The sequence below is a fragment of the Arvicanthis niloticus genome, chromosome 8 (genome assembly GCF_011762505.2).
Source record: "Arvicanthis niloticus isolate mArvNil1 chromosome 8, mArvNil1.pat.X, whole genome shotgun sequence".
Lineage (NCBI taxonomy): Eukaryota > Metazoa > Chordata > Mammalia > Rodentia > Muridae > Arvicanthis > Arvicanthis niloticus.
Window position 1 is genome coordinate 8,445,733 of NC_047665.1, and position 26,963 is coordinate 8,472,695.

Here is a 26,963-nt window from a genome sequence, read left to right on the forward strand (position 1 = left end):
GAACCTGCAGTATGCACCAGCAGTTCTGGGTTGCTCTGCATACGTATATTGTTACTAGCTCGTTTGTTCTGGGTTCTCTCTCCAGCTCAGGTGGTGGTGTGCTCAAGGAGTGCAGAGTTAAAACCGTTCAATACTAGCCAGATTGCGTATTCCGGGAAGTGCAAGTTGGTTTAAATGAACTGTTTCATTCCCTGAGAAACTGCCCGTTTAACATGGAGTGTTAAATCGGGTTTTCAAGGAGTATAACCTTGTTTTCGGATCTCTGGTCCTTTGAATAAACCGCAGATCGCCACCAAGTGCCTTCTGTTTTCTCCTATGTGAAGAGAGCCAACACCCTGCCTGGTGAAATGCCAGTAAGGAACAGGCTCATTTTATACTCACGCTGGAAGCAAAATGGAGGTTGCAGTGGCAGGCACTTGTCTTTCTTTTTGGCAGGCACTTGTCTTTCTTTCTTTCTTTCTTTCTTTCTTTCTTTTTTTTTTAGCAGATTCTACAGTATGACTCTGTCTCAATAAGATAGGATAAAAATAGAAGTTAAACACACACCCCAAAGATCAAAACAGACCATAATGTTTGCCTAAATTTAATTAGACCTTTAATTAGGTGGTATGTCTTTGTCATATCAACATACAAGGAGTTATCAGATGTCAGTGTGCAGGGAACCTAACTGGCTTCTACTCCCCAAGATGGAACAATTTAAACAGAAAAATGAATAATTGCAATACACAGGGATGGGGGTGGGTTTGTCCTGTCTGGGAGTATAAGCCTAGCCAAAAGCAGGTGGCTGGGCTGGAGAGATGTGTCAAAAGCCTTTTAAACCCAGTGTTAGTATTCTGGCTAAACTCCACCTCCACAGTTACCTGGCAACAGCCAGGTATGCTCCGCCCCACAGTTACCTAGCAACAGCCAGGTAGACCTGGTCCTCTATAAAAGGGGCTGCTTGCCCCTTCTTCACTCTCTTAATCTCTTACCCTCTTGCCTCTCTGTTCCTTCCCCTCTTCTCTTCCTCGCTCTCCACGTGGTCATGGCTGGCCTCTACTCTTCTTCCTCTCTTATTCTTCCATCTTCTTCCCCCAACCTTTGCCCTATCTCCTGAATAAACACCCCCGCTTCCCCCCCCCCCCCAACCCTGTGGTCTGGAGTGGTCTGTTTGCTGTGGTCAGACTTCTAATAACAACTAACACCCAGCAACAAAGAGACAGAGGCAGGCATATCTGTATGAATTCCAGGCCAGCCAGGGATGTTTGTTGAGACATTGTCTCAAAAGTCAGCAACAATGGGGCTGGAAAAACGGCTCAGCTGTTAAACACTGGGTGCTCTTCCAGAGTACCTAGATTCTATTCCCATTACCCACACGTGAGCTAACAACTGTCTGTAACTATTTCTACAGGATCCAATGCCCTCTCCTGACCAATGCAGGCAATGCATGCATATAGAGAGAACATAGACATGCAGGCAAAATACCCATATGCATAAAATAAATAATAAGTAATTTTTTAAAAAATCAATAACAAAAAAAACACACAAAAAATTGGTAACTGACATATCTGAAAGTTATGGACTGGAAAGTTAGCCCAGCAGTTAAGAGCACTGGCTGTTCTTCCAGAAGACCAGGGTTCAATTCCCAGCACACACATGCCAGTTCACAACTGTCTGTAACTCCATTTTTAGGGGATACAACCCCTTTACATAGACATACATCCAGGCAAAAACACATGGAATAAAAATAAATTTTAAAAATCTGAAAATTATAAAAATGTGAAGTCATATATTTATGGTTGTGTGTTTCCTTATGGTTTTTAATTATATCATTTGCTTGGAACCAAACTGGTGTAAACATTCACAAATTACAACAGTTAAGCGTATTTCTAGGAGATATCTATAAAATGCGCCGGGCGGTGGTGGCGCACACCTTTAATCCCAGCACTTGGGAGGCAGAGGCAGGCAGATTTCTGAGTTTGAGGCCAGCCTGGTCTACAGAGTTGTCTGGTCTACAGAGTTGTCACTACCCACGTCCGACCCTCGGAATAAGGCAACGGCAACCATGTTCTTCTTCAAGCGGTTTATTCAGCTATCCCTGTACAGCAAGCTTCTTCTCTTTCTCTTCTCCTTCTCCAGCTCCCGCAGGCCCTTATAAGCACTGCCTTCATCCTATCAGCAGCTGCCACGAAGTCACTGGTGATTGGCCATTCTCAATGATGCGAGGTGGGGTGATTGGGTAACCACACCTCTCAGCGCATACAACTCCATATATGGAGTTGTCTTTTCTCTCAAGCAATGCCTATGCCAAGCACCACCTTGTAATGGCAAGAGCGGAGCCGCTTCCCACACAGAGTAAGTTCCAGGACAGCGAGGGCTATACAGAGAAACCCTGTCTCGAAAAAAAAAAAAAAAAATGCAAGCACACAGCATATGTTAGTCTTACCTGAGCAGAGTGTTCTGATTCTCTACAGCCCTGATGAACATGGCCAACTGTACATGAGCACAGCAGACCTCCAACTTGGATTGTTTGACTATTGCTGAGCTTCTCAGTGCAGACCTGGTACCTCTTTTGTGAAGCAGCAGCTGAGGAGACACCCTAAAGCTCAACATAGCCCATGAAAAACCCAAGGAAGGTGTCAAGGCTGAGAACTGGGATCATGTTAATTTGAAAGTGGTGACATAGCATGGTTCTGCCATGTATTTTAAGAGTAGAGACAGTAAACTAATGAAAGCCATTATGTACGACAGTGTTTGTCAGCGAGGCAGATCAGATTCCCATCAATGGGCAACCAAACAATGAAACACACTCACCCACCCAGTAGGAAATGGAGGCTCAACATGCAATTGATACGTTCCATCGGTAGACAGGCGGCAGCTACTAAAATGGAACTTGCTGCCTTACTCCAGAAATTTGTTCTACACCAACAGATTAGCAGCTTGCCTGGTAAAATGGTGCATTGCCTTTAATCTCAGCACTGAGGAGAATCTCTGTGGGTTTGATGCTAGCTTGGTATATACTGTGACCCTGTCTCAAAAAAAGAAAGAAAGAAAGAAAGAAAGAAAGAAAGAAAGAAAGAAAGAAAGAAAGAGAAGGAAAAAAGAGCAAAAGAAAAGAAGCAAAACGCTGCTGTCTGCCCCACTCTATCCTGACTACCTGCAGTTTTCTCTCCTCTTATGTCATTCCTTCTCCTATCAGAACAGAGAGTAACTGGTGCATGGGTACTTTCACAGAGGCTTTGCAAACAACTAAATGGCCAATGTGACTGTCATAGTCAATTTTCTATTGCTGTGAAGAGACACTATGACTAAGGCAACTCTTATAAAAGAAAGCATTTACTTAGGGCTTGCTTGGAGTTTTTGGAGGGTTGTTAGTCCGTGATCATCATGTTGGAGAATATGGCATAACATCTAGTGCTGAAATGGTAGCTGAGACCTTATATCCTGATCTGCAAGCCATGAGAGGAGGAGAGATTCGGGGAGCAATTGAAACCTCAAACCCCATCTCTGAGTGACACACTCCCAACAAGGCTACACTCCTTATCTTTCTCAAAGAATACCATTCCTTCAAACAGGAGCCTATGAGGACCATTCTTAGTCCAAACACCGAAGTTGTTTAGATTCATATCAAATGGCTATGGTGTGGGGAAAGTTGGTTGAAAATGTCCTCCTATGAATTCCAGGCCAGCCAGGGCTACACAGAGAAACCCTGTCTCCAAAAATAAATAAATAAATAAAATCCCCTTCTCCTCTACTGGCATGTCCAGGTTTATTTTGTTTGTTTGTTTGTTTGTTTGTTTGTTTAATAGTATTGGGTGTTTTACCTACATTTATGTAGGTATGTTCATCGTATGCATGCAGTTTCTGCAGAGGCCAGGAAAGGACATCAAATCTTCTGGAACTGGAGTTGTAAATTTATAAATGGGGGGCTGGAAAGATGTCTCACTGGTTAAAGATCACCAGCCGCGCATCCAGAGATCCTAAATTCAATTCCCAGCAACTGCATAGTGGCTCACAACCATCTATCAAGGGATCTGGTGCCCTCTTCTGGCATGCATGCATATGTGTGAGTCAGGGCATTCACATATAAAACACATAAAGGAAGGAAGGAAGGAAGGAAGGTTGGTTTAGAGTTAACATGGGTGCTGGGGACTGAACTCCAGTGCAATGAAAGAGCAACAAACGCTCTTTACCACCCAGCCATCTCCTCTTCATCCAGTCCCCTCATTCAGTGTCCCTTCCCTTCCCTTCCCTTCCCTTCCCTTCCCTTCCCTTCCCTTCCCTTCCCTTCCCTTCCCTTCCCTTCCCTTCCCTTCTCCTCTCTTGACTGTTTCCCTCTACATAACCATGGCTGGCCTGGAACTATGTAGACCAAGCAAGCCTAGAACTCACAGAGATCCACCTGCCTTTACCTCCCACATGAGGAGATTAAAAATGTGTGTGCACCACGTCCAGCTAACTCTATATTCCAGCAAATTATTTTGTTCTTAACAACAACAAGACAAACAACACAACATAAAACTGAGTTTATACCTTAATTAGAGAATTTTATGTTGTCTTATTGGAGTTCGGAGGTGTCTTTTGTGGGGAGTTAAGACAGAATTTCTGGAGCTCTGGCTAGCATGGGACTCACTATGGACCAGACTGGCTTCAAACTCAGAGACATCTTCCTGCCCCTGCTGCTGAGTGCCTGGTTTGTGTGGAGGCCAGAAGAGGGTGTCAGATCACCTGGAACTGGGGTTATAGACAGTTGTGAGCCACCATGTGGGTGCTAGGAACAGGAGCTGGATCTTCTGTAAGAACAGCAAGTGCTCTTAAACACTGAGCCATCTCTCCAGTTCCCAATTCTGTTTTTATTAAAAACTATTGAGCTACCAGGCCACCAGGCAGTGGTGGGGCATGCCTTTAATCCCAGCACTTAGAAAACAGAGGCAAGCAGATCTCTGAGTTCAAGGCTAGCCTGGTTTACAGAGCAGGTTCCAGGACAGCTAGGACTACATAAGAGAAACCCTCTTTCAAAAAACAAAACAAAAAACACTGAGCTCCATGTAAAATACATGGTATAAATTATACCTCCACAAAACTGTTTTAAAATCTGGCCAGCCGTGGGGTAGGGGTGCATGGCTTTGATCCCAGCACTTAGGAGACAGGGGTAGGTGGATCTCTAGGAGTTCAAGGCCAGCCTGGTCTACAGATCAAGTTCCATGACAGCCTCAGCATGAGGAGAGTCCTGAGAAAGGAGGGAACGGGAATGGCACTGATTCCATAATGATGTGGAGTCAGTAGCACATACAAGCTGCTAGTTCAGGTACTCTCTGTTTCCTGATGATCCTCAGTGTTCTTTATTCTTCAGCTTAGTTCTTAAATCCATGATATCTTGAATTACAAGAGAGAGCCTGAACACAGTCTTCCCCCCCCCCAAATGTTGACAGACTTTATTGTAGGGGGGATTCCCACCGGGGACCCCGTCCTCTTAAATAAAAAAGTGCATAGAAAAAAAAAAAAAGGATTTAGAAGCCTTTGTACAATATCTACATCCTGGGTCTCCAGGGAAGGAGGAAGGAGGCAATGGTTGTGTGTGCAGGAGCGGTGAACGCAGGACCCCTACCCCACTACATGCCACATCCACCATGAGCAGGGAGGTAGGCGTGAGATACTGAGACTAGGGAACCACAGGCCAGGGTGAGATGGCAGCAGGCACATGAGGAATCTGGGACAGCCATGGCTTCGGTTAAGAAAGTGATGGCAGCACTTGGCACCACAGTTGCTGGGCAGCCTGTTGCTGGTATCCTGATGGGAAACTTGTAGTCATAGGTGAGCTCCTCACCTCGCAGGATGCATCGCAAGACAAAGATGACAATGGAACCCAGTCCTTTATTTACTAAAGCTACATCATCAGGGAGGCTTTGATCATTGTTAGTAATTATCAAGAATTTTCAAATTTACATAAACTTTATGAATCCCAGATCAACAGTTCCGGCCCCCGTTTCCTAACAGCAGAACCAAGCACGAGTAATAGCACACTTCCTTACAGGGTCCACAGACTGCTCTTTACACAGCTCTTCCAGTTTTCTGGTACAGCAGACAGCAGTCTCTAGTAACTGCTTCTAGGTAAGAATAGAGAAATGTCAAACTACTGAAACTAAAATAATTCTTTACAAAGTTTTGAATTTATGTAAGAAAAACTATAAAACAGTTATCTCTCTCTAATATCTTTCCAGGCATTGTTATCTTCAATTCTTCAGTCAGCTAGAAAACAGAACACTAACTGTTTATATGTTTCTATATCATCTTTTAATTCTTTAATCTTCATTTCCTTATCCTAGCAATTCCATAGCCTCCTGTGCTCTCCTTCTAATACTATTTATTCCTAAGTTATATATAAATTCCTATTTTTCTATCCATACCCTTTCCTCTTGAAGTCACTCAACTCTCTATCCTGGATGTCTCTGAATTCTTCCTGGCTAATCAATGCAGCAGTCATGGGACCAGAGGGTTCACGTGCGTCCTCATGATTCCACATTCAAGGCCAAGTCTGGCAATAAACCATGTAGGCTTTTATGGTTCTTATGATTATTGTCTAGATCTTTTCCCATAGCCCTGAAGGCCAAGCAGAAGGCCCGTCCCTCATCCTCCACAGCCTCATGATCACCTCCATTCCTCATTCCTGAAAACTGCATCTCTTTCATTTACTATGGCATGATTAGCTCTGAGTAATGGGGGAAGTAAATTCCCCAGAATGAAAGATTGAAAGTAGAGTAGGAAAGTAGATCAACTTTGGGGCAACAGCAACCATCAGCACACGTGGGGGTCATGGGATCAATGGCCTAGCAGTGCTCCAGAGGCAGGAACTATGTCACACCTCCCCTTACACAAAGCCATGCTGGACTGGGCAACAGTCAAGGCTACACAGAGAAACTCTGTATCAAAAAAAAATCTGGCCTAGTGTTAGAGGATTCTCTGTGAGAGATGGAGTCAGATGTTCTTAACTGAGGCTCCCTGGCTCCCAGGTTCATTGTCTCACAATTGTGAAGAATGAAAAGCCAGGACAGTAAGTGGACAAGTAGAGTTTTCTCCCTGTACCAGTGAGGGACTTGAAAGAGAGCTGCTGGTACCTTGGCTCTACCGATCTGTACCCAGTATCTGATAGGCTGAGCCTGTTTATAAAGTGGGAGTTGAGCTGAGAGGCTTCTGATCTGAGTGTAGGGAACTCTGTGGGGAGAGAGAGCAGTGCTCAGGAAAAGCCTCTTATCAGAGAAAAATGTGCCAAGTTTCAAGATAGAGAGGGAAAAAAAAACACAATTGAGGCTGTTATCTTAACTGTCACTGTCTTCAAATTCTCACCCTCTGGGTTGCAATTTTTGAGCTGAGTGTAGTGTTTGAGTCCAGTTCCTGTGATGATTTTCTCATAGGGCTCGCCAGCCCTGACGATACCTCCTCTCATGAGATAAATGCTCCCTTCCAGCCCGTCTTGAGTTCAGAGAGAAGCTGTCCTTGCCAGCTTTGATGGTTTTTCTTTCTGTCTCTTACTTATCTAACTGCCGAAAAAGTAATGGCCTTACTCCTCATCACTGTCAAAAGGCTGAAAAAAATAATTCAACAGATAGCCTGGCATGATGGTGCTTGTCTTTAATCCCAGAATTCGGAGGCAGAAACAGGACACGTGAACCTCAAGCTGAGGTTTGTGCTCCATACTGAGATGAAGTCCGAGGGAAATGAATGCTGTATGGAGTTCCCTGGGGAGATGTGAGCAGATATCTATTTAGCTCAGATAAAGCACCAAAGAAATGCCTGTACCCAATCTAGCCTAGTGAACCAGTGAATCTGTTGAGGTCACACCCGGAGCATGAGTGACATCATCAACCACCCTTAGCCCTGCAGCATGGTATCAACTCATGGAAGCTCTATTTTTGGATGCAGTACACTCTACAGGAGGGAGTCTCCTGTCCTCAGTAGCTGTTACTGCTTCTACAACCTTGGAAAGGGGCCTTGTGACTCTTGTCACAAGAAGAAGTCTCTTGACCTTCCTGGGTCTGTGAGTTTCTGGAGCTTTTCTCATCTTCAAGGAGAGAAAATTCCAATTGGAAAGAAACATGAAGACCCCAACAGTCAAAACAAAGCCCTTTCTCCCTAGAATGCTCCCTGTCCAGGATGTGCTCCCTGTCAGATTCAAAGGAAGCCCTGGCCCCCCCCAAATGCTGGCACCCATTTCTATCTCCCAAAGGTATGGGTGAGGGGAAGGTTCTTATTGTAGATAGAGGGAGAGAACAGCAGAAGCATCCAGTGGATTCCAGAGCAGAGAGATTAAGTAGTAAACTGAATATGGCCAGCAGACTGGACCAGAACATGAGTGGAAAAGGGTAGGGTGGACAAGAGAGGAAGACAAGGAAAGTGAGGGGCAGGATGGAGGCCAAGAGAGGAAGACAAAAGAAAGAGAGCACAGCAGTGATGGCAGGGCCATGGGGGGAGGAGAGCTTGTGATCAGAAGATTTGGGTAGGCGGTGAGAAGAGCCACAGGGAGTGGTGATACTGAGCGGGCCTGGAGGCCAGCGCTCCGGCATGCTGAGGCATCATGGCCTTTTGTCCTGAGTTTCTTCTGGACATCAAGCAACTGCTAAGAACCACTGAGGCACACCAGTCGATCTTAAATTGTATTTAAATTTGTTCTTGTTGAACATAATTCCATTTTTTCTTTTTTGGTTTTTTTCGAGACAGGGTTTCTCTGTGTAGCCTTGGCTGTCCTGGAACTCACTCTGTAGACCAGGCTGGCCTCGAACTCAGAAATCTGCCTGCCTCTGCCTCCCAAGTGCTGGGATTAAAGGCGTGCACCACCACTGTCTGGCTCCATTTCTTTCTATTTAAAATTATTTAACTGTATGGGTGTTTAGCCTCTCTGAATCTCTGTGCACCATGTGCCTGCTTGGTGCCTTCAAAGGCTAGGGATGGGTGTCAGATCCCTGGAAATGAACTGTCATCATCAGGAATTGAAGCCAAGTCTTCTAGAAAGAGTAGCCAGTGCACTTAACCATGGAACCATCTCTCCAACACCCTGGTTCATTTTCTTAACATGATTTGATTTTTCTAGGGTTCAAATCTTGCTCCTAACTCCCTTTTGTTAATAGAAACCACCTCCTTCTAGATTCCCATACAGGAACAGTTGTCTACAGGCATCCAGTGCCATACTGTCCCCTCTGCCATGGCCAGGGCCTAGAGCATACACAGTTCTTCCTCTGTTGTAGGTTTATCTTCTTTGCATGGCCTAATTAATATTAACTAGTTGGGATTGTTTGTTTGTTTGTTTGTTTGTTTTTTGTTTCTTGAGACAGGGTTTTTCTGTAGACCAGGCTGGCCTCAAACTCACAGAGATCTGCCTGCCTCTGCCTCCCAATGCTGGGATTAAAGGGGTGCCACTGCCACCAAGCTCTTTTTTAAATGATTTATTTATTTTTATTTTTATGTGCATTTTTGCCTGCATTATGTCTGGTGAGGGTGTTGGGTTCCCTGGAACTGGAGTTACAGACAGTTGTGAGCTATCATGTGGGTGCTGGGAATTGAACTTTTCCAAGAGCAGCCAGTGCTCTAAACCACTGTGCCATCTCTGGAGTAACTAGTTTTAAAGACAGTAAGTTTGGGTTGGAGAGATGGCTCAGTGGTTAAGAGCACTGGCTGCTCTTCCAGAGGACCTGGGTTTGATTCCCAGCACAGCACCTATGTGGTGGCTCACAACCATCTGGAACTTCAGTTCCAGGGGATCCGATGCCCTCTTCTGGCCCCCTCTGGCATTAGGCATGTACACGGTGCATAGACATACATACAGCCAAAACAACCATACACATAAATAAAGACAGTAGAACTGATGATGCAAGGAGGATTTCACATAGATGTCTATCAACACATGAGTAGATAAGAAAAAACATGGCACACATACATAATGGAATATTACTCAACTGTAAAGAAAACCGAAGTCATGAAAATTAGAGGTAAATGGAATTTGTCTTAGTTATGTTTTTTATTGTTGTGATTCAACACCATGATCAAGACAGTATATATATTTAAATATATATTATGTATAAATATATAATAATGTATCATTATATATGCAGTTCCTCCAAGAAGGCCACACCTTCTAATCCTTCCAAACAATTCCGACTGGGATCCAAGCATTCAAGTGTATGAGCCTATGGGGGCCATTCTCATTCAAACCACCACAGAACTAGCAACAGTTATACTGAGGTAACTCAGGCCAGAAAGAGAAATGGCACATCTTTTGTCTTGTATGGAGGACAGGTAGAAGCCAGGAACCTACAAAGGGCCTACTGGTGGGTGGGGACAGCTAGGGAAGGGGCACTGCAGACTAGGTCACAGAGAAGTAGAAAGGGAGACAACTGGGCTGGCTAGTCTTATATCAACTTGACATGCAAACTGGATTTGTATGAAAGGAGGGAACCTCACTTGAGAAAATGCCTCCATAAGCTCCGGCTGTAAAGCATTTTTAAATTAGTGATTGATGGGGGAGGGCCCAGCCCACTGTGGGTGGGAACATCCCTGGGTTGGTGGTCCTGGTTCTGTAAGAAAATTGAACAAGCCATGGGGAGCAAGTCATGGGGCTGGGAGGCAACCCAGTAAGCAGCACTCCTCCATGGCCTCTGCATCAGCTCCTGCCTCCAGGTTCCTGCCCTGGTTGAGCTCCTATCCTGACTTCCCTTGATGGTGAGCAGCAATATGGAAGTGTAAGCCAAATAAACCCTTTCCTTCCCAATTGCTTTTCAGTTATGAGTGTTTCATGACAGCAATAGAAATCCTAACTAAGACAAACTTTGTGGGTGAAAGGCTTAAGCAAAGAAGGGTATAGAAGTAGGGAAAATCGGGTAGAAGCAGGAATAACCCAAAATAAGGGTGTATAAAAGGCCATATGGCAGTTGAGTGTGGTAGTGCACGCCTTTAGTTCCAGCCATTGAGAGGAAGATTCAGGCAGATTTCTGTGAGCTTGAGGCCAGCCTGCTCTACAGAGTGAGTTCCAGGATAGCCAAAGCTACACAGAGGCACCCTGTCTCAATAAATAAATAAATAAATAAATAAATAAATAAATAAATAAATAAAAACAAAAACAAATGAAAGCCAATATGGAAGCCTACCACCTCACAACTAAATATAAAATATAATTCGATGGATAGTAGAATTCATGCAATATGATAGAAATGGGGAGATAGCAGAGATTAGAGGGTTAAGTGGGGATGGGAGAGGAGAGGGAGTGGGTGTGCTAACCTAAATTAAGGACGTGTGAAGTGGTGCTATGGAAACCCACTTGTAGTAAGCTAACTTCAAAACGTAAATTTAAAAAAGGAGCTTACACAGGCAGCCTGCATAGGCGGACAATGCCAGCGTCAGAACGCACAGGTTACTGAACAACTGGAGTGCCAAGCGTGAGATTCCTCCTTACCGCCTGTTGGTCAGGGAGGTGCCAGAGATCTCTGAAACAATGGCTACTGTCATTCCTCCTGGTTACCTGCTCTAGCTTCTCGATAAACCCTCATTGCTGAAGGCACCGCACACTTTGGCTCAAAGTGACTGGGAGACTTCCTCCCCACTAGTGTCCACGTTGTCAGAGGTGCTATGCAGGTTGCTACGTGAGTACTGGACAGTGGATGCCACAATACTGACCTGCAGGTAAGATGCATCTGGAGGTGCAGTGCCAGCATGAGTGTTGTGGAGAAACTGACCACTCTCTGACTAGACTTGAGGCTTGACTCACAGGAGGGTATTTCATGCCTGGTACTCCAACTCTAGGCAAAACCCATGCCTGGAGCAGCCATAAGACCTAGGATAAAACCTGCTGTTGTTATTTTGTAGAATGGCCACAATGTGAAATTGCCTTGTATTTATGCTTACATGGATAGACCTGGGTAGACCTGGATACCTGGTTTAACCTGGGTCAGAGAACCACGCAGCAGTCAATGCAGAAATATGTTAAATGGTTAAAGTGCTGGGAAGAACAGATCATGCATTTGACTTTAAACGGGCCGGGGAACTTTGAGGAATGGGCAGAGGAGAGATTGCAAGAGCTGGAGTGGTGTGAAATGCTCTCTTCTGGGTGTGGCATAGAACAAGACGCAAGATCAAGCCAGCTAAAATTCACCCATAGACAGGGTGGGTGATCTCCAAGGCTCACTCCACACTGAGGAGCTTTTGGTAGCTGATGTCTGCTGGGGAAGACTCATTCTTTGAGAGTATGGACAATGGGAGGTTTCCCACACTTCAGCGGATGCCCTCCCAACCCCAATACTCACATATGAACAGCACCAATTGGATTTAGTGAGTTATCAAGTTAGAAAAAGACATGAAGTTAGGAGCAGGGTGGTGGGGGTGGTGGTATATATTTCATTGTATACATGCATGGCATTGTCAAAGAATAAAAGAACCACACATTATAGAAAAAAACTGTTTTAAATTGGGGGGGCATTCAAGACAGGGTCTCACTATGTAGCTCTGACTGTCTTGGAACTTAGTACACAGAGCAAGCTGGCTTTGAACTCACAGACATCCACTTGCTTCAGCCTTTCTAGTGCTGGGACTAAAGTCTTGTACCATTACTTGACTGAAGAAAATTGTTTGTTTGTTTGCTTGTTTGTTTTAAAAGGCCCCCAGGTATAAGCTCCTGGGGACTCAGTGTGAACTCCTGAACTTCTGAGCCCCCAGGAATATGAGCAAAGTCACCTTCAATTGTCCAGGGGGAGGGAGGACACAGAGGCTGTGTGCATCCACTTGGTGCTGTGGCTGTCCAAGGAGGAGTGCACACTGTCAAGGAAGGCCCTGTCCTGTACAGTTAACCCTGTGAGGGCCAAGAGAAGCAGCTGCTACTGACTGGGGACCTAGCATATCTCTCCATGTCACTTCACAGTGTCGTCTCTGGCTTCATTGCTTCTAAAACCCATCCTGCAGTCCAGCCTAAGTCCTTTTTGTTGTTTTACGGGACAGGGTTTCTCTGTGAAGTCTTGGCTGTCCTGAAACCCACTCTGTGTTCCAGGCTGGCCTTGAACTCAGAGATCTGCCTGCCTCTGCCTCTTGAGTGCTGGGGTTAAAGGTGTGCACCGCCATGCCCAACCCTTACACTGCATTATTAAACCTCAAATGCTCTGTCTAAAACATGGATTGAAATCTGCCCAGATTCTGTGTGAAAATCCTGTACCCCTAGAATAAAAAACAAACTGCTTAGTGTGGCAGTCACAGACCAGGACTCACTCCAGCCTTCCCTCTGCCCAGCTCCCCAACTCTGGAGGCTCTGGGGGCTGCAAACAAGCACCCCCAGGCTCCTGAGCCCAGTGTTCTCTTGAGCCCCTTTGTATGTATAGATTCATTCCTCTGGAAGCTTTCCTCATTCTGACAAGTTCCTGCCCCACCAGCAAGCCTTCCCCAGATTTGTGTAGCCTGTCACTGTGAAACACTCTGGGGCACCCTGATGTCCCTTCAGTGTCCCTCAGTTCAAAGGCCTCTCCAGCAATCAAAACAGTCATGTTCTTTGAGGCAGAACAACCATGGGGCCCAATACTTTGCACCTCCTGTGGCCAGCTTTCTTCCCAGAGGTGGGGCAGTGGCAGCCCTCCCTGCATGCCTTCTCCCACTGGGGCACCTGTCGCTTGGGCTCTGGAGGTGGGTACCAGGGAGGCTGATCGTAAGCCAGTGCTTGTCATCTGAGTCAGACAAGCCTCTTTATGCCCTCACTTTGTCATCTATACAATACTACCGTATGACAGCTATTCTTGGTTGCAAACTTGACTACATCTGGAATTAACTAAAATCCAAGATACTGGGAACACCTGTAAAGGATTTTTTCTCTTCTTTTACTTTTTTTTTTTTTGGGGACAGGATTTCTCTGCATAGCATTGGCTGTCCTGGAACTCATTTTGTAGACCAAGCTGGCCTCGAACTCAGAGATCTTCCTGTCTGGGATTAAAGGTGTGGGCCATCAGCACTCAGCAGGATTTTTCTTGATTGGATCATTTGAGCTGGGAAGATATCCTGCCCCTCCCCCATAAATTTCAGCCACTTCTGGTGGCAGCCTACATAAAAGAAGGAATCTTCGCTTTTTGCCTGCTTGCCCTCACTCTTGCTGGTAAGTCAATCTATCCTACTGCTGAGGCATCCCTTCACTGATATTAGAACCTACTTCTTTGGGATTTTAACACAGACTAAAGGCCAGCTGAGTCACTCAGCCTTGTGTACTGAGCAACTGTTAGACTCTTGGCAGACACGGCCATTGTTGGACTAGCCAGACCACAGCCTCCAAGCCACTCAGTAAGTCCCATATATGTTTACTCATTCTATCAGCTCTGCCTCTCTAGAGAACCCAAATACAGGAACAGAAGTGGCAATTGCCCTCTGGATGACGGTCATTATTTTCACACCCACCCTGGCTAGGGATGCTTATGTCCTGGCACATTTTATCCACATCCTCAGTAGCAAATTAGAGATGTTTGCTGATTACTAGTGAATCACATGGGCAAGGAAAACACAGAGGCAGACTGTCATCTGCTTCGCCCCGGCTCATCAGGGTTCAGCATCCTTCCGTCCTCCAGGAATGGGAGAGAATAGGGAGCAAGGAAGGGAGGCTGCAGATGTGGCCTGCACCAGGTCCTGCCAGGGTGCCCTCAGCTCCTGCCAGGGGCACTCACCATCACAATGATAGTGTGATGGGGGAGCCCCAGGGGAAGATGGGCCTGGAGAGTATCTTCCTGGCCTTCCTTCTCTTGGTCCCACAGCCCCAGAACAGGTAGACAGGACCCTGATCTTTTCAGGTTTTTCTGCATGCCAGGTCAATGCAGAGCTGGGGGCTTTGCTGTCACATCTGTGTCCACCAACCCCAAGAGGCATGAGTTACTGTCCGAGGAGACACATGAGAATCCAAGATGAGAAGACAGAGCTCACACACAGGCAACAGCCTGCCCACCTCCACAGCGATGGGCTGTAAGCCAGGCATGCTTGTCTCTCACTGCTGGGGCTGAGGCTCTGTCCCTGCGGAACTCAAAGCCCTGGCCCATCTCAGCCTCTCTCTGAACTTACTTTCAGGTTGTGCTGTCCACAGTCTGCCCACAGCACACAGCAGGGTTGAAGGCATCCTGAGTCCTGAAGCAAGCTGTGAATCCTAACCTCTCAACTCTGGAGTGCGGCCACTCCTGTGGCTCTCTGGGTGTCCCAGTGGTAAACCACGCACCTTACCTGCACAGACTGCCCCTCTGCTTCTGCTCCTGCTGTGAGGCAGGCCTTGCTCGGACCCATCTACACAGACACTCATCTGCCGCCTCTTGCTGCTACTAGGTGTGAGCTAACCCTGTTTTCAGTCTAAACTTCTGTGCTTAAGAGAGCTATAAGACGCCAGGCAGTGGTGGCGCACGCTTTTAATCCCAGCACTTGGGAGGCAGAGACAGGCGGATTTCTGAGTTCGAGGCCAGCCTGGTCTACAGAGTGAGTTCTAGGACAGCCAGGGCTACACAGAGATAACCTGTCTCGGAAAAAAAAGAGAGAGAGAGAGAGAGAGAGAGAGAGAGAGAGAGAGAGAGCTGTAAGACAAGGTGCCTCTAGCCTGCAAGCCCCACTTGACCAGAACAGATACCTGGCCAATATTTAATAAAGCTTGCCTCAAATTTGGCTCAAAAATTGTGGTAGTAGTCTTATTCTTCTTGACGGTGAGATGAGCACTCACCCTTCCTCCCAGCTGGGAGAATGCTCTAGGGCTTCTGCAGTTTTTCCTCAGTTTCTCCCACCTTAGGAACATGGCTCCCCTCTGAGCTGCCCTGTCCCCTACCCCGCCAGGTCCGGTGGCTCTACTTCTTCAGTTACCTTCCTTCCTTCTGCCTCTTTCCTAGTAAGGCTGATGGAGCACCACGTCAGAGACAGAGCCCAACCAAAGCCAGAATCGAATTCAGCTTCCCAGGAGCCCGGTGGTCAGGGACATGCAGGAACCCCCCACCTCTGGCTTTTCCTCCCGTCCATGCCTGCCACCTTCCCCCGACCCCAGTCCAGTTCCTTGCCAGTGTATAACTGACAGCATAGTCTTTTATATTATCCCCCTTTGGTCAACCAAAGGTGACAAACCAATGAACCATAAAACATTTTGTTTGGCCTGCCATAGTTTCTCAAAGTTTTAGTTAACTGCTACCATTAAAAAAAAAAAATCAGGAAATTCTGCTTAAGAATCCAGCATTCTAGTTTCTTTTGAAAAGTGAGATCTGGTGCCCCATTCCTCCATGATGGCACCAGCTACAGCTGGTATCAGCCGCTCCCTTGCACGGGGCTTGTGTCTCTCCTTCTGACGTGCTAGGCTTCCTAGTAGCAACTACCATACACACTGGCCGTGGGGCTTCTGACTACGTCTTTGTGAGTCTGTTCTTCCAGAGGAGCAGCTTGTGTCAGCTGAGGCTGGCCTGGCCCACCTTTTCATTGCCTCAGGCCTCAGCACAGGTGGGTAGGCAGAGCAGTGTAAGCAGGAAGGCAGGGTGGAGAATGTCAGTCAAGAGCCACACCTCCAGCCTCTCTGAAAAATTTTTCCAGCAGCATCCCAGGGTCTACCTGTGTCCTGTCTTGGGCCTGGCTCTGGGGGCCAGGTGGCTGAAGACACAGACTGGTTGGCTACTTCTTCAGGCCTCTCTGCATCCTCTTGAGCTCAGCCTAAGGCCTGAGGTTTCCTGAGCCTGAGCAGCACTGAGGTCTGGAAGCATAGTTTTCTTACAGTTTAGCGCTCAGCCAAATACGCACCATGGAGTGGCTGTCTTATCACAGTCCAGCATGACATTGAGAACGGTGCAGGGGGCCCCTCCTATAGACAGCACCGTGCGGGAATCCACACGGTACTTCACAGTGTTCAGGCCTCCCTCCCGGTCCACCTTGAACTGCTCCTGGAAAGAAGAGAAGGAGAGAAGATGAACCCACACTTCATGGTGCCATCCGTTCACATGTCACCATTAACAGAGGCCAAAGCTAACATGTTGCCCAGGCCTGTGTTTCTCAGTTAGGGGAACACAGACTTCTATGTGGGATAATAGGATAGTACAGCTACAAGACATTCTGGGGCCCAGGCTAAGTCTTCCCACCCGAACCTGCATGGACTCTGAGGTCTGGGCTGATCCACACAGTAGCCACAAACAGGACAAGGTGCTATGGAGAATGCCTGTTGAGTGACCTGGGCCCGGCATGGAGGAATGACACCATTTGGGCCAAAGGGGAACTTGGGGAAATGATCAGGCCTACCTATCCCTCACCACTCCACTGAGGAGACTAGCCAGCACCTGTTTTTGAGCCGCAATGCGTTTCTGGTCCCTCTTCCGCCAGGCTGGGTCATGCAAGTGTCGAAATGTCTGGTACCCAGTTGTGATCCCCGAGGGGCGGAAAAGCTAAGGAGAACAAAGGATGCAGGTGTCAGGGTGCCTCTCTTGTAATCTTGGCCCTTACCACTAACTCCTCTGGGATCCTATTGGCTGCCATACATAGGCAGAGGCTCTTAAGAGCCATCCTGTAGGAGAGGAGACTAGCAGAGAGCACAGGACCGGTTAGATAAGGCCCCAGAGTTGGGGTAAAGGCAGGGATAGAACCAGGGGAACCCAAGAATCTTGATGCAGCAATAAAGGGAACCTCAGGACCGCCAAGTAAGCTAGGACCAGGCGGTCATGCGAGAAGCCTTACCTGGAGGCCAGCTCCTTTGATGCGCCGGTAGAATTCATCATCCTCTCGGCCCCAGCCCCAAAAGCGGTTGGACATTCCGTTGCACTGACACAAAGACAGGCAGTGTCTGTCACATGCCCCCTCCTCCCAGGGGTGCACTTTGGTCTCCTACTGCTCGGGAGAACCAAGTCTGAGCCCAGCCAGCCAGGCCCCTCTCTTCTTCCTGCCCTGACTGTTCTGGGTGAATACAGGGTGCTGCGAGGTCCCTTCTCTTCTGCATTGGCATGTGGGGCCAAAGGGAAGTCTCAGCACATCTTGGTCCCGCCCCACTCCTAGCAGGACGTTGAACGGGTGCATGATTAGTGTCTCAAGTGTCGGCTCTCTTCAGAGGGAAAATGGCAACTGCTACTTTCTGCTTTCCTCTCAATTCCATTTCTCCTGAGGTGGCTCTGCCCAAGTCTCTCCCTGGGTTGGAGGGACAACTGGCTCTTTAACACTGTTGATTGGCATCTGCTCAGGGGCTTCATTTACAAAACTAGCTTCAGCTATGGAGGACAGAGAAAAGCCACTCTGGTCCTCCCATCCTGGGTCCCATCAAGAGCCAGTGGGACTCCTATCTAGAGTTCTGAGGAGGGAGGGGCTCCATCTCCCCACAGCTAGGCCACGTTTTACAGGCTGTAGCTACACAGCCTTCTTACAGGAGAGGAGTAGTGGCGCTGAGGCCTGGGAGAAGAAAGGGAGACCTGGTAACCTTGCAGGGAGGGAGAGGTTCTATAGGCCCTCCCATCTGGGGTTCCCTGTGGTCAGCTGGCATGGGGCTTCTGTGGTCCCAGCAGAGCCTCTCTGGCTAATGTGCTCACTCCTGGTTCCCTCACACGTCCCTGGCTGCTGCCGAGTGCCTGGTCAGGCTCGGGCAATGCTCCATGTGCTGGGCCCCAGGAAGGCTGCTCTACCCTCCCAATTGCCTAAACCCATGCTGGGGAGCAGAGCATGTAGGGCTGGGCCTCACCAGCTGGTAGTGCTGTTTGGACAGCAGCAGAATGCCGCCCACATAGGTCTTGTAGTGGTAGAGAGGGTGGAGCTCTGGGGAGGCCACATGGAAGGGCCCAGCCTCTGGGAAGCCATAGTCCAGCTCCTCATTGAGAGGGAGCAGGTCCACATCGTGCATGGCGATGTAGTCTGTGCTGTTGCTGCTCTCCAGGAAGCCCACATTGATGAGTGCTGCCCGATTGAACCTATGCAAGATAAACAAGGCTAGGTAGAGGAAGCAAGCTTGTTCATCAACCTAGCTCAGCCCTGGCTACGCCAGAGAGCTTCCTTGCTGGCACCACCTGGCACTGACTTCACTGTGGAACACTGCCCTCTCTGCTTGCTGCACAAGGGTTTATGCCAGAAGCTGTTCGAAACTACATGGAAGAAGTAACGAGAAACAAATCCCTCTTCTCAAGCAAGTCAAGCCAGGTACTGAGATGGAAACTCACAGGGCAGGTGGGCAGCTATTCTCCTAGACAGGGCTGCCAGGAGGGCCAGAGTGGCAGGCAACAGCTAAGGTGGAACTTGTCGGCCTGAGGGAGTGGTCATCTGGAGGCTGAGAGACGGGCTCCACAAAGTGAGAGCAACTGCTAAGGTCAGCAAGAGGAGGTGCCCTGTGGCTCCAGTTAGCACACTGAGCCCAGACCAGGAACTGGATGGAAGCTGAGGGGTAAGAGGTAAGGTGGCCTGGCTTAAGGGGCCAGCAGAGGAAATGGTGAGAAGCAGGCAGATTCTACATGTGCTATGCTGACAGGTTGGATGCCATGATAGACAAAGAGCAGGTGAAGGTAAGGCCAAGCCTTTTCGGCCTGCGTAACTAAAGTATGTAGTTCCCACTTCCTGAAATGGGGAAGAGGGGAAAGAAATCAGGTGTGAGGGGCAGCAATCTGGAATTCAGCCATGATCTTGTTAGGCTTGGGCTGCCTCTGAGACCACTGAACAGAGGGTCACAAAGGAGGCAGATGATTCCGGGTTGGAGCTCAGAAAGAAGGAATGGCATTTCCAGAGACTGGATGGGATGGGATTCCCCAGGGAGAGACCTAGGGAAGTGCTGAGCTCTGATCAGTTGGCCAGAGAGACAAGGACACTGAAAATGAGGTGAGCAGGGGTGGAGTTTCCCACTGAGATGAGGGAAACCGGAAGTTAAGTGGAGGCATTAGCTGGAAAAGGATCTGCTTAGCAGAAGCTGCCAATGGGAAAGGATGAGAAGCCACCTGTGACCTCAGTGAGAGATGCTGCAGGTCATAAGAGATGTCTGTTGACGGCCTGTGAGTGCGAGGCCAGCCTGGTCTACAGAGTGAGTTCCAGGACAGCCAGGGATACACAGAGAAACCCTGTCTAAAAAAAAAAAAAAAAAAAAAATCAAAAATAGAAGAGGAGGAGGAGCAAGAGGAAGAAGAGGAAGAAGAAGAGAGAGACAGAGACAAAGAGAAACAGAGAGAGAGACAGAGAGAGGCCAGAGAAAGAAGAGAGACACAGAGAGAGGACAGAGACAGAGAGAAGACAGAGAGACAGAGAGAGGACAGAGACACAGAGAGAGGACAGAGAGACAGAAAGAGAGAAGAGAGAGACAGAGAAAGGGTGTGCCTTGAAAACAGGAAAGAGAAGGAAGAAGAAGCAGGGTAACAGCAATGAATATATCACACAGAGAAATCTTCCCTTCTTTTTCTCTTCTCGTTCCTTCCTTTCTTTTTTCTTTGTTTTTGTTTTGTTTTTTATAACAGGATTTCTCTGTATAGCCTTAGCTATCCTGGAACTTGCTCTGTAGACCAGGCTGAGATCCACCTGCCTCTGCCTTCCCCAGTGCTAGGATTAAAGATACGCCACCATGCCTGGCTCCCTCTTTTAAGACATCAACTTAGAATATCCGGCAGTGGCGGGAAGTTAAGGACACATTGTAAGAGTCAGCTCTCTCCTTCCAGCAGCAGGGTCGGTGGCAAACCTTTACCTGCTGAGTCGCCTCCCTCCCAGTTGCTGTCTGTTTAGAAGAGCGCTATCTTGGCTATGTGCATGCTGATGTGAATCACCGAGAGGAAGAGCAGACTATGCAGAAGAGGGGCCCTGTGGCCGGAGCACTGTCCCTGAGAGGGAGAGGAGTCCAAGGCCACAGTGGGAGAGACAGTCCCAGAGAGCCTGGGACAGTAACTGCTGGGAGGACAGTGGAGGCGGCAGGACTGAGGCAGCGCTCCTCCAGGGACCCTGCATCATTGCTTCTCAGTGTCCTTACACAACATTCCACACCCAGTGATCTCTCTAAAGCAGACTTTAGAACAGGCTCACCCCAAAGACTCCCACTACACCCAGCGAGAGTGGCCTACCTCCTCCCATCGTCTGGTCCTTACTCAAAGTAACCCCTCCCAGGCCCGAGCCCTGAGAGAGAGGAACAGGCACTGGGAGCCAAGAGCAAGGAGAGAGAGGCACTGGGCTGAGCAGTGCGGGCTCAGGAGCTGCTCCTCACCTGAAATGATCCACCTGGTTGAGCACATAGATGTGGTGCTGGATCTTCTTCCTGCTTAGGAAGCGGTGCATGTGGGGCACAAAGACCAGCAGCTCCTCAAAGCGTTCCCGAAAGGGCACCAGCACTGCCAAGCGGTGAGGTCCCCATGACTCATCTTCTTCCCAGTGCTCAGGGGGTGGCTCTGGGGGGCAAGCCCGGGGTGGACCGGAGGTCTCCTGCCCTTGTCCCCTGGTCACCTGGGCCATATCTCCAGAACAGCTGAGCTGCAGCCAGAGCAGGGAGAAGAAGACCAACAGGAGAAAGGCAATGAAGAGGTGGAAGATGGAGCATTTCCGGCGGAGGCCTCCAGGAAGCAACCTGGCCCTGAAGTAAGAGCGGGAAGGAGGTCAGGAGGATGGGCTAGCTGAGATCCTTTCAGGACCCTTCTCTGGCCTCCTCACATGTAGGCCCAAATGGCTGGCATTCCCTGAACCGGGGAATTAGTGCAGAAGCAGTGTTTAATATTTTTGCACATGCTACTTCCACACGCGATCAGTCCATTGGCCTCTGTAGGCCCAGCCTGTGCTACCCGCTGGGACCTGTCAGACCATTCAGAGCAGCCAGGGCTGCCCCAGTCATTCACTGACATCTGACATCCTGATGGAATGCCGGTCAGAGGACTCAGAGGAAGGGGCGGGCTCATTGTTTCATATCTGTCCCTAGGACAGTGTCTGGAGGTCCTAAGCCAGTGGAGGGGTTCTAGCATAGACAGACACAACCACTGATTTCCAAATCCCAAACTCAGTCTCCAGAAAATCCACTCCAGCAGAAATATTTCTTTGTTGTGCTGCTAAGGTGCCAGAAAGCTCCCCAAGAATGGGTGTGTGCTGCCATAAGCCCCAGGCAAAATGGCCAATAGTTAGTCTAGGAAGCTCAAAACAGCCCAATGTAGGGTCCAAAGGAATAGTGGCAGGTCACAGGACAGTCCATAGGACAAGATAAAGGAGGGTGGAGGGGACAGGACTAGGTTCAGCAGCCATATTCTAACTGAAGAGCCTGGACAAACACTCAATATCTCAGACTCTGGTGTCTGGGAAACTCCCTTTTAGTCCTAACAATTACAAAACCAAAAACAAAAGGCCGTATACGGTGGCCTGGGTGGATTTGGACTTCAAGACCAAACTGGGTTACACGGTGGGACTATCTCAAAAACAGATTAAAAAAAAAAAAAAAAAAAAAAAAAAAAAAGCAAAAAAGCAAAAAAGAAACAGTGGAATTCACCTTTGCCTCACTCTGGAAGTGTCTGGGAATACTAGGAAAGGTTGTGAGAATCTAAGGAGGCTTCCTCTCCAGCTCCCCCTGTCCCTGCCCAAGCGACCAGTAAAGGAACCTACTTTATAACCTCTAAGGGTCAAGAATCTGCTCTCAGATCTTGTAGATCACCTGTGATCATCTTGCCTACTGGTCCTTGGGCTGTTCTTGACTTTCAAATCTATGGATGTTCTGCCTCTGCTTGCAAGATTACTGCCCAAACCCTTAGTCTAACAGTCAGAATCCTCTGTCGAGGCACTCTGTGATTTTGTCAACTCTCCAGTTTCTTACAACCGTTCACTCTCATCTGGGGTAACACAAGGCCTTTCCACTTGGCACGTTCCTTCCCACTCCGGCCCATTCCTACCCGCCTTCATCTCCTTTGTGATATCCTCTTATTTTATCTGCTTAGATTTCTACCAATCTTTCAAGGCCAAAGATCCATGTCGTACCCATCACTGCCCCTGACAAGCTCCCTGCTTTGTGTTCCCAGGGTACCTGGCACTTCCCTCTTTACAGAGCTCCCATGAGATGAGCTGGAAGGTCTTACTTTCAGAACATGTCACATTTTTATGTGTGGCCTCAGGCCCAGCCAGACAGGAAAGAGCTTGTCAACTGTGTTAGGGGAAGGGTCCAAGCAGCCCAAGCGTGCTTTAAGGCATACACTGGAGCCACATCCATGCCTACCTTTCTCTAAAAACACAACTGCAAATCTGGAAGCCAGCAGCCCTGAAGCCAGGCCCAGGTCCCACATGCAGCTGAGAGGCTGCCCAACAGGACGCCTCTCAGGCTCAGCCTCACAGGGCTTCTGACTTACCCCCCATTGTCCTGTGGTGATGGTTTGCACTGTGGACCTGCAAATGGCCTGACAAGCCTGGAAGCTTTACAGATTCTTTCTTGCACTCTGGGCTCCTTCTGGGAGCAGGATTGAGATTTATATGATGAACAACGGGGAACAGACCTCCTTTGGGGGAATAAACGATGACCATTATCCAGAAGCAAGGCATGGATTGGACAATCCATGTGCTTTTTCGTGCTGTTTCTTCTATTCAACCTGCCCTTTCTATGAAGATCGTATGCCCAAGGACACTCTCATTCTTTTCTCTAAAGGCCAAAACCACCGAGGGTCCCAATTCTATCAGTAAAAGTGATGCTATTGAACACTGGGAACAGCTACTGCTGGTGCCACCTGGTGGTAATCTCCAGAACTGCACTCCTGGCTGCTCCCACACTCAGGTTCTGGGGAAGATTTAGAAAAGGGATGGTCTTTATCAATCACCGCCTAAGGCTAATTAGGGGACCTTCAAACCCAAGCAAGCTCATTCTAGAGCTACTACCCCGTCACTACACGACTTTATATTTGTTGCACGGATCTTTGCCTCTGTGTCAAAAGCACAGAATGAATATCATATTTTTCTGAGAACACAATAATAGAAAATGATGAGAAGATGGCAATTCTCCTCTATAAACAATCTTCACCATTCTTCAATGAGCTCTTCCAAGTAGATAGTATGATATTCATCTCAGAGATGGAAAACCGAGGTCAGAAAAATTAAGTGGTCTATTTCTGGCCACTACTGACCTTCACATTTTAGCACCAAATATGAAAAAAAAAACAAAACAAACAACACACCCCCTAACTGTGTCCACTAAATTCCAGAGCCTTAAAAATCTAACAAATGTGTTGCTCATTAAGTGAATATACACTAACATGTGTTTGGGGAAAGAAAAATGGGTGCAGGAAGCATATCTCAAGCCTAAAGCCCCTATAAATCTAGGCGGGAAAAAAAAAATCACCTTCCCGACTCTGTTTCTGTGAGAAATGTCTTAAAACTCAGGTCTGAGCCAGACTCACACCTAACACTCAAAGCAGGCCCCACACACGTACAACAGCACTGGAAATGAACTACTGGGTGTGTCTAGTATAAGACAGGCAATGGCTAACCAACCAGGAAGAGAACACAGGAAGCTGTCTGGTGTGATCTTTCCGGCCAGCCACAAAGTATGAGAGAGCATGAAGGCAAGGGATAGGATCTGAAGTCACATGGATATGACCGGGCAGACAGAAAAATAAATAAATAAATAAAGACCTTCAGTGCCACAACACAGAGAGATTCGCTGTAAGAAGTGAACAGAATCAGCTGTTGCTGCATGGAAACATAGACGGAAAAACACACATAAGACACATGAGAGAAAGAGACTAGATCAGTAGGTCTCAGGCTTCCTACTGCTGCAGCCCTTTTATACAATTCCTCATGTTGTGGTGGCCCCCAACCATAAATTTCGTTGTTATTCTATACCTGTAATTTTGTTATTGTTATGAACTGTAATGTAAATATCGGATGCACAGCAGGGGGGCGCGACCCACAGGTTGAGAACCACTTGACTACTCCGACCCAAACAAAAAGATCAATAGAGAGAGCAAGGCAGAGACCCAAACACAGGGGTGCGCAGAATAGAAGCTAATGGGAAAAGAGAGCAGTACAGACAATGCCAATGACGCCCCTCAGAGAACCACAAACACTCAGGGTGACCCCCAGAAACCCAGATGCGCCGGCATCGGGCTGCTAGATTCTGCAGGCCGAGAAAAGGAATGGCACCCAGGGGGATGCGACTCCTGCCGGCTGCCGCCGCTCACCTGCCATCCTCCCAGGGCAGCTGCGCCGCTTTCCTCCGGGAGGGCAACATCGTGGCGGGACACAGCAGGACATGGGGCTCCGGCTCCCAGCCCCGCTGCCAGGCCTGCCCAGCCTACGCGGCGTCTCCACCCCCGCCCCGCCCCCTGGTCCTCCCGGTCCGTCCCTCCGGCCGGACCGGCTGCACCTCAGAGCCACAGCCTATAAGGTTCTGCTGCCTGGGGAAAAACAAAACAAAAAACGATGGTGGGATCTAGCTACCTTCTCACTACCTACAAGGGCCCACTGGATGTCACAAGAAAGGAGCTCCCACTCTTCACCCCGGTCAAAGGCCAGCAAATAGGCAAGAGACTAGCTGGGGCTAGACATGTACTCCAGAACAGCACGTCTGGGATAAGGTACATCTTCCTCCTCCCTGCTCCCGACTCCCCTGCTCCCGACTCCCGAGTGAAGGCTGGTAGCATCGCAGCATTCCTTCGGTCAGCCCAGCGGAGTAAGCATGTACACTTGGAGCACAAGATCCAGTTCAGGATTCAGAGCTGATCTCGGAAGACTGATTTTACTCCAAACACTGCTCTGATAATTAACAACGCTGAGGCAAGTCAATTTTTCTGACTGTTTCATCACTTGGGTATATAAATTGTTCTTATTCTTTATGTCATTTGTAGGAAACGAAACCCATTTGGTGCAGTGCTTGGCACAGTCACTATAGAAATGCTGTTGTCCAATCTGAGAAATGAAGGGATGAGTAGGAGACTGAGTTCCCTAATTGCCGGTGTGAATTTATCCACTCCCTTACCCTCATGTGTTGCCACTTCCCATCTGGGAAAAGAGAGACAATTACTAGACTTGACATCTGCTCTCCTTTCAGGCAAAATTCAATATTCTAATAAGTACCTAGCATTTATTAAGTTCTCCTTTGTGCTACTCATTATTATTCTAAATTCGTTTGTTTGTTTGTTTGTTTGTTTGTTTTTCAAGACAAGGTTTCTCTGTGTAGTCCTGGCTGTTCTGGAACTCACTGTAGACCAGGCTGGCCTCGAACTCAGAAATCCACCTGCCTCTGCCTCTCAAGTGTTGGGACTAAAGGTGTGCGCCACCACCGCCCGGCTCTAAATTCTTTACTACTGAATAAAAATTCAGTCTTTAGGAATAGGAATGATTTCCATTGTAAGATGAAAGAACCGAGGCACAGGCAGGTGACTGGTTTGTCTACATCATCCTTTTTCCAGCCACAGTCTATGATCTCAAGTACACAATTTATGATTTCAAGAGAGCTTCACTACTGGTTGAGAAGTTAATTGTTCTTTAAAAAAAGATTTATGTATTTATTACATATATGAGTACACTGTAGATGTTTACAGACACACCAGAAGAGGGCATTGGGTCCCATTACAGATGGTTGTGAGCCACCATGTGGTTGCTGGGAATTGAACTCAGGACCTCTGTAGGAGCAGTCAGTGCCCTTAACCACTGAGCCGTCTCTCCAGCCCCAGTTAGTTGCTCTTAGCTCTCTTTCCCTTCTTAAACTCTGATACAACTCAAAATCCTTTCCCACCCCGTGGCTCTCCTGGGGCTCTGCATCCCACACCAGAAACTTCCAAATCAACCATAGATGTATGTGGCAGATCTTAAAGGCAGGATTGACTTCCTGCAGAGACCAGTTAGGGCCATGAGATGATGACACAATCACATGACCTGCCCCTCTCGTGTTAGGCCTCAATCTCAAGAAACTAAATTTTACATAAAAACCCAAATTAACTCACTTTAAATCATAGTGTTCAGTTATGTGTAATGCCGATACTGAGTACTCTTGATGAGTATGTTAAGAACAGCACTTTGCTTCTGGGTATTCCTTTCTTTTTCTTATTTTAAGGTTTATTTTATTTATATGAGTACATGACCCTATGGTGGTT

General features: G+C 47.9%; 1 protein-coding gene across 1 annotated transcript; it reads right to left on the reverse strand.

Moving 5' to 3' along the window:
- Nucleotides 1-12,404: 12,404 nt before the first annotated feature.
- Nucleotides 12,405-25,183, reverse strand: B4galt7 (beta-1,4-galactosyltransferase 7). The gene is made up of 6 exons (XM_034510668.2): nucleotides 25,050-25,183; nucleotides 21,122-21,484; nucleotides 18,641-18,866; nucleotides 17,653-17,736; nucleotides 17,259-17,363; nucleotides 12,405-16,868 (listed from the first exon to the last, which is right to left on the reverse strand). Exons 1-6 carry the CDS (start codon nucleotides 25,097-25,099, stop codon nucleotides 16,713-16,715), a joined length of 984 nt encoding a protein of 327 aa, XP_034366559.1. The 5' UTR covers nucleotides 25,100-25,183; the 3' UTR covers nucleotides 12,405-16,712.
- Nucleotides 25,184-26,963: the final 1,780 nt, after the last annotated feature.

Bases quoted from the DNA above. Each gene is read 5' to 3' on its own strand.
- B4galt7 (XM_034510668.2), bottom strand. From the start codon at position 25,099: ATGTTGCCCTCCCGGAGGAAAGCGGCGCAGCTGCCCTGGGAGGATGGC. The intron at 18,867-21,121 runs GTGAGGAGCAGC...TATCTTGCATAG, and splicing joins AACCAGGTGGATCATTTCAG to GTTCAATCGGGCAGCACTCA. The intron at 17,737-18,640 runs GTGAGGCCCAGC...TCTTTGTGTCAG, and splicing joins CCAAACAGCACTACCAGCTG to TGCAACGGAATGTCCAACCG.